This window comes from Felis catus, chromosome E2 (assembly GCF_018350175.1).
Source record: "Felis catus isolate Fca126 chromosome E2, F.catus_Fca126_mat1.0, whole genome shotgun sequence".
NCBI lineage: Eukaryota > Metazoa > Chordata > Mammalia > Carnivora > Felidae > Felis > Felis catus.
Genome location: NC_058382.1, coordinates 5,860,395 through 5,877,001, shown reverse-complemented (window position 1 = coordinate 5,877,001; position 16,607 = coordinate 5,860,395). Strand labels below are relative to the sequence as shown.

The following is a 16,607-nucleotide window of genomic DNA, read 5'->3' as shown; positions in this document are numbered from 1 at the left end:
AATGGTCCAAACATAGCCAAAAAAAAGCTCAAATGATCCAATTTAAGAAATGGGCAGAATATCTGAATAGACACTTCCCAAAGACCTAGAGATGACTATCAGGACCATAAAAAGATACTCAACATCAGTCATCATCAGGGAAATGCAAGTCAAAACCACAGTGAGCTATCACTTCACACCTATTACAATGGCAGTTATCAAAGACAAGAAATAACCAGTGTTGGTGACAAGGTGGACAATTTGTGCACTGTTGGTGTGAGCCAAATTTGGTGCAGCCAGGAGAACTACTGTGTGATCCACCAATTCTACTTCTGAGTATTTATCTGAAGAAAACAAAAATACTAACTTAAAAAGACAGAAGTGTTCTGATATTCACTGTAGTGCTATTTACAATAGCTGAGATACAGAAACAGTCCAAATGTCCATTGACGGGTGAAAGAATAAAGATGCATATATGCAACAAAATATTATACAGCCATAAAAAAGAACAGAATTTTGCCATTTGTGACAACATGGATGGATCCTGAGGACATTACGCTATAAGGAAGAAGTCGAAGACCAATACAGTATGATTTCTCTTGTATGTGGAGTCTAAAAAAATCAAAACAACCCCTTTTAGATAAGAGAACATATTTGTGATTGCTAAAGACAGGAAGTTGAGGACAGTGGCAGAAATGGGTGAAAGTAATTAAAATGTTAAAAAAAAAAAACAAAAGAGGGATGCCTGGCTGGCTCTGTCTGTAGAGCATGCAACCCTTGACCTGGGGGCTGTGAGTTCAAACCCCATGCTGGATGCAGAGATTACTTAAAATCAAAACTTGCTGCTGCCTCTTGAGTGCTTAAAGCAACCAAAACCAAAGCCAACAAAACAAAAACCACAATCCAAAATTTATCAATATGTTGACTTTGCATATACCAGGAATGCAATAAACATCTGTGGAATGATACATGTTTTTCCTATAGAAAAGCTAACTAGAGATGTCAGTAAGCTGTGCTATATTTCAACTACATCTACTTTTGGATTTTCACTTTTTGGAATTATCCACATCATGACTTCCTCCTAATTAATGCACAATGGCCTGACCCTAAGAAGCCAGGATGTTCCAGGAAAGAAAGAGATAAACTTTAGCTCTACTTTATTAGACAGATACTACATTTTGTTTGTCTCCTGAGAAGTTCTCCCAGGGAAACAAAATGGAAATGGAAAGTGAACAGGTCCTGGGGTCTGCACTACAGAGGCCTCACCTCTGACCTGTATGGAATGAGAACCAAGAGGGATCAGGGAAAAGACTCCTTAGGGACAGCCATCCCAGTTCCTCTCAAACCACGGCACCAGTATGGTCAGAGGGGCCAGGTAACAGTGTTGTAGGTCATAACAGTGGGAGTTTAGACATGTACACATTTGATATATACATCTGAATAACAAAGAGAAGTGTGTGTGGGTGAGGAAGGATTTCCTTTGAAAGCTCACAAGAAATAAACTTGTATTGTTCCACAAATCGTTCCCAAACAGTATTTACTGGAGCAGCTTACTCTCTGTGCACCTGAGCTCTGACTTGTGCTCATACCCCAATACATTCCCACCCGCTGGATGTTCCCCTATCTTCACTTCACTTTCCACAGTCCAGCGCTCTTTCCCTTCTTCCAAAATGGAGATGATATTCAGCTCAAGAAGAGATTTCCGTTTATAATGAAAAACAGAACATGATCTGCTTTGCTCTTCCAGAACACATTCCCAGCTCTTTGTTCAGCAAACAAGGACAGACATTCAGTATATGTGGGTGTAGAAACCTATTTCAAAACTTAGTCAACTACCTACCTAAATGCTTAATGGGTATTTTAGGTATGCAGAGATCTGGTTCTCTTGCAAGAACTACTAAACCAAAAGCACAAGGGCAAGACCACAGAATCAGATATTTTAAAAAATTCGCCATAAGGTTTCCTTTTTTTCCCCAACTTTATTGTCTCTGAGCCGTATCTTTAAAGATGTCCGTGAAATTTGACTTTACTAAGAATTTTCAGGGTTTAAATTTTTTTTTTTTAATTTTTTTTCCCAATGTTTTTTATTTATTTTTGGGACAGAGAGAGACAGAGCATGAACGGGGGAGGGGCAGAGAGAGAGGGAGACACAGAATCGGAAACAGGCTCCAGGCTCCGAGCCATCAGCCCAGAGCCTGATGCAGGGCTCGAACTCACGGACCACAAGATCGTGACCTGGCTGAAGTCGGACGCTTAACCGACTGCGCCACCCAGGCGCCCCTCAGGGTTTAAATTTTTTTTTAATGTTTTTTATTTTTTTAGAGAGAGAGAGAGAGAGAGAGAGAGAGAGAAGGCATGGGCAGGGGAGGGGCAGAAAGACAGAGAGGGAGACACAGAATCTGAAACAGGCTCTAGGCTCTGAGCTGGCAGCACAGAACTCGATGCAGGGCTCAAACCTGGGAACAGTGAGATCATGACCTGAGCTGAAGTCAGACACTTAACTGAGTGAGCCATCCAGGTGCTCCAAGAATTTAAGGGTTTTAAATCCTATTCCCGACTCCCAGATTTTTATTTAAATTCTAGTTAGTTAACGTGTAATACTGGTTTCAGGAGCAGAATTTAGTGATTCATCACTTACGTACAACACCCAATGTTCCTTATCACCAGTTCCCTCCCTTAAGGTTTTCTGACTGCTAATGTTCTGCAACTACCTAAATAAGCAGGAATGCAGAACTTCTGAAGAAAAGGGAAGTTAGAGTCCATTTACTACATTATGAACTTTCCATTCTCAATAAAAACAGCTGCAATCACTCTCTTAAGAATAGGGATTTGGGGCGCCTGGGTGGCGCAGTCGGTTAAGCGTCCGACTTCGGCCAGGTCACGATCTCGCGGTCTGTGAGTTCGAGCCCCGCGTCAGGCTCTGGGCTGATGGCTCAGAGCCTGGAGCCTGTTTCTGATTTTGTGTCTCCCTCTCTCTCTGCCCCTCCCCCGTTCATGCTCTGTCTCTCTCTGTCCCAAAAATAAATAAACGTTGAAAAAAAAAATTAAAAAAAAAAAAAAAAGAATAGGGATTTGAAACTCCTATGATCAAGTCAGGGGCTCTCAATAGAAAATGCAAAGACATAAAAAGTTAATTACCAACTTCTGGAGAGAAGTCATCCTCACCCAGGGAGACCAGGTTCCTGTAGTTCTCCAGCATCACGTCCCTGTACAAGGCCCTCTGAGCAGGGTCCAGACACTCCCACTCCTCCTGAGAGAATTCTATGGCCACATCCCTGAATGTTAACCATCCCTGAAATAAAAACACATTTCACCAAGTAGACAGACACAAAATTAGAGAAGCAGAGACATGTAAAGACCGACTTGGCTGGAGTGAGTGCCCTTTGATCCGTGCAAGATAATTTTGAAGAGCTACAATTAACATAAAATTAGCCATTTTAAAGTACTATTTTGCCATTTTAAAGTACCACTCTGTGGCATTTAGTGAATTCACAGTGTTGCACAAACATCACCTGTCTAGATCAAAAACATTTTTATCATCCCCAAACGAAATCCTTTACCCATTAACAGGTGCTTCCTATTCCCCAGTCCCTGGCAACCACTAATGCTTTGTCTCTATGGATTTACCGATTTTGGGTCTTTTCATGTAAGTGGAATGGTATCAAAAATGTGACTGTTTGCATCTGCCTTCTTTCATGTAGAATAATGTTTAGGGTTCATCCATAATATAGTATGTATCAGTGGTACATTTCCTTTCCTCTGCCTGTAGAGTATTCCATAGGACTGACCATATTCACTCAACTACTGATGGGCATTTGGTTGTTACCACATTTGGCTGATGTTAATAAGTTGCTATGAACTTTCAAGTGCAGTAAGTTTGGATATCTGTTTTCAATTCTTTGGGATATACACCTAGGAGTGGAATTACTGGGTCACATGGTTTAATACTTTGAGAATTGGCCACACTCTTTTCCACAGCAGCTGCAACAGTTTGACAGCAATGTGCTGTGATTCTAATTTCTCCACATCTTTACCAACATTTATTTGTTGTTGTTGTTGTTGTTTCACAACAGGCATCCTAGTGGGTGTGAAATGAAACTCATTTGGTTTTGGGGCGCCTGGGTGGCGCAGTCGGTTAAGCGTCCGACTTCAGCCAGGTCACGATCTCGCGGTCCGGGAGTTCGAGCCCCGCGTCAGGCTCTGGGCTGATGGCTCAGAGCCTGGAGCCTGTTTCCGATTCTGTGTCTCCCTCTCTCTCTGCCCCTCCCCCGTTCATGCTCTGTCTCTCTCTGTCCCAAAAATAAATAAACGTCGAAACTCATTTGGTTTTGACTTTGCATCTTACTAATGACGACTTTCATTGAACACCTCTTCTTGTGCTTGTTTCATTCGTATATCTTCTATGGAGAAACGTCTATTAAAATACTTTGACTATTTTACAAATTGGGCTCTTTGTATTTTGGTTGTTGAGTTGTAGAAGTTCTTCATATATTTCTAGGTTCTGCACCCTTACTAGATTTGTGATTTGCAATTATTTCCTCCCTTTTGGTAGACTGTTTCACTTATGTGATAATGTCCTTCAGCACATGATTGTGCTGATGACCTATTTATCTACTTAGTCATTTTCTCTTTTGCTTTTGGTATCATATATAAAAATCCACTGCCAACCCTAAGGTCATGAAGATTTACCTCTATGTTTTCATTTCGGGGCTCGAACTCACGGACCGTGAGATCATGACCTGAGCTGAACTCGGACACTTAACCGACTGAGCCACCAGGCGCCCAGAGCTCCAGAATTTCTATTCCATCCCTTTATTATAATTTATATCTCTTTACTGATATTTTCTATTTGTTGAAACATTGTTCTCCTACCTCTTAGTTCTCTTCCACATTTCCCTTTAGCTGAGGATGTTCAAGACAGTTGATTTAAAATCTTTACTAAGTGGAATGCCTGTGACTCCTCAGAAAGACCATCATTAACCTGGTAATCATGCTTAAGATGTACAATCTTAAAATATCCTTAGATATCTGTAGTGAAGTTGGCCTGCTCAGAAACGGTGACCATGGCGTTCTTCAAAACCGTAAGAGATTGTAAAGGACCCATGTATCTTCATTTAGAGAATGTTCCAATGAGGGTCTAAAAAAGCGGTTACCTCTATGTTCACTAACAAGAAAATAATTTGAAGACATGTGGTATGTAAATATTTCAATTTGCAGAATAAAATACCAGGATAGAACATTTACTGAAAAATATTTTCTAAATCACATTACAATATATAAATCCACTTTTACAAGATTTGCAATAAAGAGAACATCCGTTGCCAATGAAGACAATCAGTGATGGTGGAAGATATGACAGGGAAGGGGATATTTTACTACTGAGTTTCTAAACTGCATCACTGTATGGAATTGAAACCAAAAAAACATATACACTAGAGGGGTTTATACCAACAACAACAACAAAAAAAAAACACTTAAAAATAATTTGCAAAATGAAATTGAGCAACATCCTCTTCTGATGACAGAAAGTTCTGCTATGTCTGGCTAAATTATAAACATTTTTATCTAAAAGATCTGTGGCATAAGGGTTCCTAAAAGAACACCATGGTCTTTATGAGATGGATGTGCTATAAATAATTTAAAAAACATTTACTGTTAAACAAATTTGTTGAGTCTACAGTTTAAATCTATGTTAACAAAACAAAACACCCTCTCTATTCCTTATTCCTAGTTTGAACTTCCCATTCTAGTCCAAAGTACTTATATTTTGGAGTCAGAAGCACACTGACTCCCTTGTTTAACATCAAAAGGCATTTGTAGAAACAAAGGAAATTTCCCCCATCAGTCTTATTTTCCAGGGTTTCTCAGGTACTTGTGCACATTAACACATCACTTACGTATATAATCTCTTTAATTCTGGTTTATATGACCTGAAAGGGCATCTAGAAGGAGTCTCTGAAGAATCCTTACTACCCAAACTCATGGACACCACAGAGCCCACTTCCCATCTCCAGTCCTTGCCTGCATAGAAAGTCCTTTACAGCATGACCACCTAAAAGGGGCATCTTCCCAAGTTCCACGTCACTGGGTCACAGTGAGATGGAATCCAAATGGAGATGAGAGAAGGCCCTGGGTGTGAGTAACATTGTAGGCCAGATACCTCTGAGACAGAGAATATTAACAAGTCCAAAATGTAACATTTTAGGAAAAAGAACAACCAACAAAATTATGACTTTTACCTGGAAAAGAGTCATTCCTCCTTTTTTCCCTCTTCTGGTCTTCTTTCTCAGGTAAGTTTATACTGTGTGACAAAAAGTATGCTGTTTAATGTTTAGAATCAACATAACCCCTTCATCTACCACAATATACATTTGGTGAGAGTTGTAACTTAGGAGAAAGACAGTCCTTTGCTGCCCATTGCAACAGGAGGCATGCAGGGATAATAAAGTCCTATATAAATTTCAACAAGTGTATTTTTCACCCATTTCTTCAGGAAGCCCTCCCCTGCTCAAATACACTCCACTGCAACTACACTGTCCTCTGTCTGGCACTTGACCAAAAGGAATTGCCTCACTCAAGTTCTGGGCTCCTCCCAGCATACAATGACTGGTTGACACAGGGCATAAAAGCCTGTCCATTCCATTAATTTGGAACAACACTTAAGGGCCACCCCAGCTCCAGAATGCCCTGGTAACTACACTCTGAGTTTAGATCTTTGTCCTGATGGTGATGGGAAGCTGTAAGAGGGTTTAATGTCAAGAGACGACACAATCAAATTTTTAAGCTTTAGCTAGGATACACAGAGAGGGTGGGGCTGACAGAAGCAAGCCTCTGTCTCTGAGACTATGCTCCTGCCTCTTTCTTAGTGGTTTTCATTATTTTTGGAACTGGGTCACATTGAAACTCTAATGATAACTGCACACACTCTCCCAAAAAACTGCCAAACACACACCCAATTTTGAAAATCATTCCAAGCGTCTTATTAGCTCAGGTTCAGAATTCTTGGTCTATTGTCTCATGTTAAAGGTGAGTAAAATGCGGGTCAGAGGGGGAAATTATTTATGAAGTTACCCTTAACAAGTCTGAGTTGGGTGAGCAGAACTGGGTATAAGTAAATTCTGAAATGGTGGCCTTGACATGTTTAAGTGGAAAGGGCTTGTCCTAATTCCAGATCATAACGTTTCACATTCCTGAAACAAGAGAAGCTTCTCTTTCATGGGTGTAATCAAACCCAAGCATTTAATTCCTCTTTTCCAGAAAAACTATATGAAATTACAAATAGTTACAAGTCCTGGAAAACATGAAAAAGGGTCACCTGTGGGGATGAGGTCTGAGCAATCTCTGTATTATGAACATGTGTACAGAAAAGACAAAGGGGGGATGCCTGCGTGGCTCAGTCAGTTAAGCGACCAACTTTGGCTCGGGTCACTATCTCGTGGATCATGACTTTGAGACTCGAGTTGGGCTCGGTGCTGACAGCTTAGAGCCTGGAACCTGCCTTGGATTCTGTCCTCCCTCTCTCTCTGCACCTCCCCCACCCACACTCTGTGTGTGTGTGTGTCTCTCTCTCGCAAAAATAAATAAACATTAAAAAAAAATTTTTTTAATAAAAAGAAAAAGAAAAGACAAAGGGGACTTGAGGGGAACATCTACCTAGTTGGAGACTTCAGCTCAGAACTAGGAAATTTAAAAGATGACTTAAGGGAAGAAGAGAACTGCTGAATATTAAATTAACTGGCTGAACTAGCTTTGAGTGTTAAAAGATTATCAACATCCTTAACGGATGTGTGATTAAATACTATAAAGTTATTTGCCAGACATCCAAGAATACTTCCAATATATGACAGAGTAGAAAGCATGTAAAACTCATAATCTGAACGATAAAATTAAGAGGTAAAATAATCTGGAAATTAAAAAGCTATCCAATGGATTATGATTAAAGATATAGAGGATACATCAAATTTAGAAAAGAATGCCATGAGCCATAAAAAAAAAGGGAGAGAAACAGTACTGTTAATGATGGCCACTATAAAAAGCACCATGTGATTACAGAAAGTCTTCCCCCATTGACTGACTGAGCTAGGCCTCTGCCCTCTAGATGAGTAGGGGTTGCAAATGGCATTATCTTCTGATGCAATACTTAGAAAGGGCAGATGCCTCAAACACCAGGTGTCACAACTCGCAATCTCTCCTGCATAACTGGAACAATTCACCACATTTTAGAGTAATGAGGTCATAGGGCCACAAATCAGTACGTCACAACGTAACATCCCATACCCAGTCAATTCAGTATTCACCTGGGTTTGGGTCCTGTGCTTTGTCTGAGACCACCATGTGTTTTGCTCTCTGTGTAAGTCTCTCTGTGTCCTTGTTTCTCCTCAATCTTTTTGTCCATTTCCGTTTCCCTCCCTCGCTATTCCTCCTCCAACCGTGTGACCCCACTCTGCTGCAGCCTCTGTTTCAATCCCCGCCGTTCTTCCCACACTTTCTGACTCCGCAGATTTCTGCGTCTTTCCCCGCCATCTCTGCCCCCACTCTGCCCTCCCTGCGGCGGGGCGAAGGGCGTGCATCCACCTCCCTAGTGACGACTGTGCTCGACGCGGTTGGGGGTGGGGGGTGGGGGCCGGGGGGAGACTCGGGAGTCAGAGAAAGGTTCTGAGCAGGAAAACCACCGGCAAGGCGACTGGGGTGTGTAAGGGCCAAAAGCATAAAGGCTGGGCCCCAACGTGCCTCAGAGAGATTTTAACCGGAAACGAACGCAGACGCCCGTGACCCGCACCGACTGACTGGGCTCGGAACGTCTTATGGCCACGCCGCGAGAGGCGAAAGGGACGAACTCCCAGCGAGAACGACGAGTGGGTTCAAGGATTCTACCTTGCCAGGCGACCCCCGAAACCTGGCTGTGAGCAGGGGCCTGAGGAGCGCGAGCCCTGGAACCAACCAGCAAAACAGGAGACTCACTCACCCGAGCGCGCCCCTTCTCTGCTCGATCCGCTTCCGGGTTTGCGGGAAAGCGCTCTTGCGCGTGCGCGGCGGGGCGGGGCCGAGGCGGGTCGGGGGCGTGGCATGTGGGGCGGGGCCGAGGCGCGCTGGATCCCGCCCCGCAGGCCATCCTCCTCCGGGTTTCTGCCCGTGCGTCCTTCCTGCCCGGCGGGTTCGCGTCGTGCTTTTGGATTCCTTACAATCCCCCTGGTGTCGTTTGGAGCCAGGCTGGGTACAACCTTAGGGGAAGGGTGGGCCGCTTCTGTTGGGAGCGACTGTGTTTGACAAGTTGAGCCCGGTGCGCAGGAAAACATTTGTAACGAGTGGTGGAGACGCACGCCAGTGAGGGAGGCGGAACAGCGCGGGGACCTAGGATCGGGGATCCTCGTGGGGCGAATGAGACCCACCTGACAACTCCTTGTTTAATGTACCAAAATCCGGGGTGGTCAGTGTGGGTGATGGACGCTAGAATGAGACATGCAAAACTCTTCTGTGAGGGTGAGCCTCAGTGGCTCAGTAGGTTAAGCCTCTACTTAGCTCAGGTCATGATCCCCGGGTTGTGGGGTCAAGCCCACCATTGGACTCTGTGCTGACATCTCAGGGTCTGGAGCCTACCTCGGATCTGTATCTCCCTCTCTCTCTCTCTCTGCCCCTACCCTGCTCGCACTCTGTCTCACTCTCTCTCAAAAATAAAATAAACATTAAAAAAAACACACACACAACTGTTCTGTGGGGAATGTGCAGCTTGGTATTAACTGAGCTTTTCACTGAATTGTCACTTCTGCTCTCCATTCGCTGAACTGCCTTCCCTGGCGTTCCCCTCCAGGCCCTGGGCTGTGGGGGCGGAGGGCTGGCACGGTGCTTTAAAAGAACAAACATTTCTGCCTCTATGGGTGTGCATTAATTTCTCTCTCTCTTTAAATTTGATATTCGAATCCACGCCTCTTGAGATGAATTATAAATCCAAACGCCTTTGAGATCTACCATATGACATCTATATTTTGCTTAAGCCATTAATTACTAAATATCACTGCAATTCCAATCTTAAGGATCCTTGTTCTCAGTTATTTTGGACAACTATTTTTCACTTGAAAATTAAAATTTTTAAAAACGTTTATTTATATTGAGAGAGAGAGCAAGGGAGAGAACGCAAGCAAGGGAGAGGCAGACAGAGAGAGGATCCCAACCAGGCTCTGAGCAGAGCCCCTGCCCCTACTGGGGCTGGATCTCACAAACTCTGAGATCCTGATATGAGTCACAACCCAGAGTCCGAGGTTTAACCAACTGAGCCACACAGGTGCCCCCAAAATTCAATATTTTAACTGATCTTTTTGTTTTCTGTTTCTGAATGCTTGGTACCAAAGGCAGATAACGTAGCTTCTAAAAGGTGTACTCTTTCAGAGATATTTAACTTTTCCTAGTAGTGACGAAATACTGGTTTTGAAATAATTCCAGAGACATGTGATAAGGATATCTATTCTATATGTGAATAATACAAGCAAATTGTAAAACTAGGTTTTCACATTTTCAGTAGTATCATATCCACTCTTAATAATGTCTAATAGGAAATATGCAAGTTAATAACTCCTCTTCTGTTTCCTGTGGAAATTCTGAAGGAGGTGATGGCTGCATTTGCTTTTCACATCCTCTCTATTATGTGACTGCCCCCTCCAGTGCTTAAATCTCTGCAAGGAGTGAATGAACACATGACTACACATTCTTTAACAGTTTACAATAGTTTATAGGTATCTTGTCATTTTAGAAGGTTGTGTATTCCTTCTGCAGCATGCAGAGATGACCCTGGACACAATAAGGTCAGGGCTCCAGAGAACAAAAGGGCTGATTGTTAAAAAACCATGGGGTGATTAGGACAGAGGGGTTCAGCACCCACCAACAGGGATTTTCAGAAAGAGCCAAATGAAATGAAAAGGTGGAAGAGAGAGCTTAAAATGATACAAAGGTGCTTATCAAGACAAGCATGCCTTGGGTAACCCTCACTTCCAGGGAAATTCTGGAGATGTTGTTCCTGTGAATGTGCTGGACCACTGTTTATATCTTAAGAGCTTGAAAACTATGGAGATGCTGGCCCAGATCATGAATCCTAAATGGCCGACAGGAAGGAAGTTAAAAGTAAGGCAAATGGTGATTGTGTGATCTTGTTATTCAGCAATCCCAGTCAAACTTCTTTGTGATGTTTCCACTGTTCATTCTCAGTCACAAGAAGAGAGAAAGTGGTATTTACCCCCACAGTTAGGATCCAGCCGCTGATTGTTAGAGAGGCGCGTAGAGCTTTTATTTTAAGTTCTGACATCTTGGAGTTTCTGGGACCATCATGATGTTCTGGAAGACACTCAAGAAGCAGGTGGAACCAATAGATACACCACTGGCAACTCTGAACATACAAAACAATATGCATCAAAACTCATTGAGGATGTTTTTCAACCCAAATCTGTTGCTGAGGGACTTCTTTAAAGATGATGAACCAGGAGCGCCTGGGTGGCTCAGTTGGTTGGGCGTCCGACTTCACCTCAGGTCATGATCTCCCACTCCGTGAGTTCAAGCCCTGCATCGGGCTCTGCTGACAGCTCAGAGCCTGGAGCCTTCTTTGGATTCTGTGTCTCCCTCTCTCTCTGCCCCTCCCCTGCTCATGCTCTGTCCCTCTGTGTCTCCAAAAAAAAAATAAAAATATTTAAAAAAATTTTTTAAAAAGACAATTAACCAGAGGTTGGGCACAGTCAGGTGCTTGAGAAGCAGGTCTTAGGAAGGAATTTGACCATTTTTAATTATTTTTTACCATATAGACTTCTCTTTTGACCCCGCTGTAGGATGTGAAGAATAAGACCATTTATTATCATTTTGATTGGAATTCTCATTTCCCAAATACCAAGCATTAATGATGTTATCCCTACTACAGTTTTTGCTGGTTATTAAGTTTTCTTATGCACTTTGGCATACTTGTGAATTTTTTTTTTAATTTTTTTTTCAATGTTTTTAATTTATTTTTGGGACAGAGAGAGACAGAGCATGAACGGGGGAGGGGCAGAGAGAGAGGGAGACACAGAATCGGAAACAGGCTCCAGGCTCCGAGCCATCAGCCCAGAGCCTGATGCAGGGCTCGAACTCATGGACCGCAAGATCGTGACCTGGCTGAAGTCGGACGCTTAACCGACTGTGCCACCCAGGCGCCCCTACTTGTGAATTTTTAACGTCACTGATGTAATAATCTGTTCATAAATAAACATATCATAAAAATAACGATACTCATTTTGGTGTTCTTTTCTTTAGTTTTTGTGGCTATTCTTATTTGTTCTTTATTCTGTAAGATCTTTGCAGTAACATTGCTAGTTCAAAAAACTAACTGAGGGTATCTATGTCAGGATCGAATTAAACTCATAAATTAGATGAAGAACTCGTCTTTTTATAATATTGAGTTTTTCTACCCAAGAACATGATGTAAATTTACATTCATTTATTTCTACTTTCATATATTACAGGAATGTTTTATTGGTTCCCCCATATAGGTCTTACACATTTTTGTTAGATTCATTCCTAGTTAATTTCATATTTTAAAGCTATTTATTTATTTAGAGAGAGTGCAAAGGCAGGGAAGAGGGGCAGACAGAGAAAGAGAGAGAATTCCAAGCAGGCTCCATGTTCAGCAAGGCGGGATCCCACAACCCTGGGATCACTACCTGAGCTGAAATCAAGAGTCAGGCGCTCAACTGACTGAGCCGCCCATGTGTCCCTATTTCATTTTATGTTACATTTTTTCATTAAACGTTTATTTATTTATTTATTTTTGAGAGAGTGCACACAAGTGGGGGAGGGGCAGAGAGAGAGAGGGAGACACAGAATCCAAAGCAGGCTCCGGGCTCTGAGCTGTCAGCACAGAGCCCCCCCTTGGGGCTTGAACCCAGGAATCGAGACCACGACCTGAGCTGAAGTCGGATGCTCAACCAACTGAGCTACCCACACGACCCCATTTTACATTACACTTTTGTAATTGCAGGCCCTGCTACTATAACTTGTAAATGATTATTTGTCATACATAGGCCATTGTATAAAAATATCCTATGTACAGGGGCGCCTGGGTGGCTCAGGCGGTGGAGCTTGCAACTCTTGATCACAGAATCGTGAGATTAAGCCCCATGTTGTGTGTAGAGATTACTTAAAAATAAAATCTTCAAAAAAATAGCCTATGTACAAAAAGCCTATTGTTTTTGCATATCAGTATTATATCCTATTATCTTCCTGAATTATTTCTCATAGTGAATTTTCTATTGTGTTTCTAGAGGTATGCTTGTATCATCTGCAAACATAGTTCTACATCTTTGTTTCTAATTCCTCTGCCATTTTAAATTGCCCTAGCTAAAATTATGGAAAGAGCCTAAATTTCCATCAACTGATGAATGGATACAGAAGATGTGGTTTATATATACAATGGAATACTACTTGGCAATGAGAAAGAATGAAATCCTGCCATTTGCAGCAACGTGGATGGAACTGGAAGGTATTATGTTGAGTGAAATAAGTCAGTCAGAGAAAGACAGATATCGTATGTTTTCACTCATGTGTGGATCTTGAGAGACTTAACAGAAGACCATGGGGGAAGAGAAGGGGAAAAATAATAGTTACAGAGGGGGAGGGAAGCAAACCATAAAAGACTCTTGAATACAGAGAACAAACTGAGGGGATGGGGGGAGGGGAAAATGGGTGATGGGCATTGAGAAGGGCATTTGCTGGGATGAGCACTGGGTGTTATATGTAAGCAATGAACCAGGGGAATCTACCCCAAAACCCAAGAGCACACTTTACACACTGTGTTAGCCAAATTTGACAATAAACTATATTTTAAAATAATAATAATAAATAATAAAAATATAAATACACACATACATCAATTGCCCTAGCTAAACCTCTAATATAATGATAAATGAATACAATGGGTGATCATGTACTTTTTTTACTGTGGTTTTTCTGGCCTTAGTGGACTATCTCTAGGGCTTCCCTAAGAGCAAGAACAGGACTTCATTTTGCCAAGTTGGAAAGATCCTAAAGAAATTCCTAATTTTGAGTATTTTGATTCCACATTCTTCCATGTTGAATTCTTCCAAATAATATTTTTGTAACTATGAGTAAGTTTCTTGATTTATCTTCACAAATATGATGAACTTATATTAATGAATTTCCTAATAGTGAATCATTCTTGAATTCCAGACATAAATTTCACTTGGTCATCATATTTTTAGATTATTTTCAGGGGTTTTGCCTATATTTATTTTACATGGTACCATATCTAAGCAGACGTGAGATCTTTCTGTGCCAGTCTTTTCGGTACCAACTTTAGGATGTTTTAGTATCAGAATTTTATTTGACATAAAAAGATAATTTGGAAATTTTATTTCTTCTCTGGTGCTCTTGAATTGAGTAAGTAGCATTAGCTTATCTGCTATTTAAAAGAATGGAAGAATCTGGGTGCTTTTATTTGTGAGGGACTCTGATAAATGTCTTCCTTTTCTCTATGAATATTAGTCTGTTTGGACTCCTTATCTTACTGAAATCAATTTTGATAAAATGTATCGTCCTAGAGGGGCGCCTGAGTGGCTGAGTCCGTTTAGCGACCCACTTCAGCTCAGGTCATGATCTCATGATTTGTGGGCTCGAGCCCCATGTCAGGCTCTGTGCTGACAACTCAGAGCCTGGAGCCTACTTGGGATTCTGTGTCTCCCTCTCTCTCTGCCTGCTCCCTGCTCACACTCTGTTTCTCTCTCAAAAATAAATAAGCATTAAAAAAATTTTTTTAAACGTATAGTCCTAAAAAATGTCCATTTTTATATAGGCTTTCTAGTTAACTTGTTTTGAGTTGGGGAAGTGGGACAAATATTTTTAAATCTCATGTATTGACATCATGTTCTTTATTTGCATTTATTGAAGATTTAAAATGTACTGCAGATATTGAAGAATTTTTAAATAGAAAAATCCTTCTTGAGTCATTTGTAGGATTCTTTCTCTCTGCCCATAAGTTTTAAATGGTGGTGGTACTTGGGTGTGAGGAGTAACAAAGAATTAGACTGGGGTAAAAGAAATTCTCAGGGAAGCACACAATCCAATGAGGCACGTGTGCTTCTCGGCTGGTCTTTCATGGCTCAGACCTCAGCATTTCCTCCTTCCATGGGACACCCTGTCTGCTTGCAGGAATAATGGAAAAGGAAGAGTCGCTCTCAAACACTCCAACGATCCCTTTGGATACGCTCACTAGAAACTTCTAATAGACCCTGGTAATTAAAGAGTTTTTCAGAACCGTTCTCAGTTCCCCAAGTGTTAAATTATCATTGTCACTACAGCTGACATGATGACGGCAATTCTTTGGGGAGGTGAGGTCTCAGAATCACTAACCTGTAGTTCAGGGTTTGGCTTCCTCCCTCCCACACATACTTTGCCTGCCACTTTACACCCAGCCTCCAGTCCTGGCAGCAGGAAGGAGTCTGTGAGAATCTTCTAGTTTAGTGTGAGAGCACAGTCTCTAAGGTTGGGAGATGCAGCAGGAATCTGGGTAGGTGAGCATGTCTGGGAAAAGAATCATCCGGCACAGGCTGAGCTTGTGAGACAGACTGCTCAATCAGTGCATGACTGCTGCTAACATAATTTAACAAAATCTTCATTGACAGGGTTCTTCATGTTTGATCCAAGTGCGCTCAGAGTCTGAATTTTAAGATACTTCAAGATTATAATTTCAGGGGGCGCCTGGGTGGCTCAGTCAAGCTTCCAACTCTCGATCCCAGCTCAGGTCTAGATCTCAGGGTCATGAGTTCAAGCCCCGCACTGGGCATGAACAGTCTACTTAAAAAAAAAAAAAAAAAAAAAAAGATTATACTTTAGGAACTTATCTGCTATTCAATCCCATGAGCAAGAGTCACAGATATTTTCAGGAGCAATATTGTGAGCCCTTTGAAGGCATGTGCATGTGATAATGAATATGATGGAACTAATTGAAATACCTGATTCTCAGCAGAAACAGTGTGACTGAATGGGAAGTGCTGAAAATTATTCTTCTATAACTTGAGTTTTGTGTGCTTAATGGAGACAGTGTGTCTCTCCTGAAAATCTCTGTGGATTATTGATCTGCAAGACAATTTTCTTTCCTGAAATTAGGAAAGATACTTTAAGAAAAAGCTAATGTCACCACAGAGGGATTTAAAGAGCAAAAAATTAAGGACTTTGTTTTTATATTTTAATATTTAAATAATAAATTTATTTAAAAATATCTCATCAAGAAAAAAAGACAATTTTAAGCTCTATTTCTTCTGGTTTAAAATCATTTCCACAGTATTTCCAATTCACTAACTCACCTCTCTTGCTTTTCAAGATCCCAAGAGTTGAAGTCTTCAAATTCCATTTTGCATGTTTGCATTGTATTTTAATAGCTTTTCCAAATCAAATATTGGCTCCAGATTCAGTTTGTTCTAAAATAGCAAACATGCAGTGATAGATCTTTAAATAGGATTAATTTATTTTCTGCCCTAATATGCTTTATCACTATGTGATGTTTCATGTCCCATTGTTAGCACACAGTGCAGTTCTGCCCAATAATTTCTGTTACGGATGCCATTGTCCTTTTGGTCCAGGCAAAAAATGAAATGAGTTCA

General features: G+C 41.4%; 1 protein-coding gene and 1 pseudogene across 9 annotated transcripts in view; both read right to left on the bottom strand.

Moving 5' to 3' along the window:
- Positions 1-8,980, bottom strand: part of LOC102900272 (zinc finger protein 677-like) — a 63,087-nt gene extending 54,107 nt beyond the window's left edge. For 3 of the 9 annotated variants that reach the window (XM_045046237.1, XM_045046236.1, XM_045046239.1), the window contains exons 1-3: positions 8,854-8,971; positions 6,219-6,280; positions 3,118-3,271 (exon numbers count right to left, since the gene is read on the bottom strand). In XM_045046237.1, the coding sequence (XP_044902172.1) occupies positions 3,118-3,271; positions 6,219-6,233 (169 nt within the window). In that variant the 5' untranslated portion in view covers positions 6,234-6,280; positions 8,854-8,971. Of the gene's footprint in view, positions 1-3,117; positions 3,272-6,218; positions 6,281-8,853 lie in introns of all 9 variants that reach the window. The other 6 variants (XM_045046240.1, XM_045046235.1, XM_045046241.1 and 3 more) reach the window with 4 other exon arrangements.
- Positions 11,190-11,445, bottom strand: FELCATV1R-PS15 (vomeronasal 1 receptor felCatV1R-ps15 pseudogene; annotated as a pseudogene).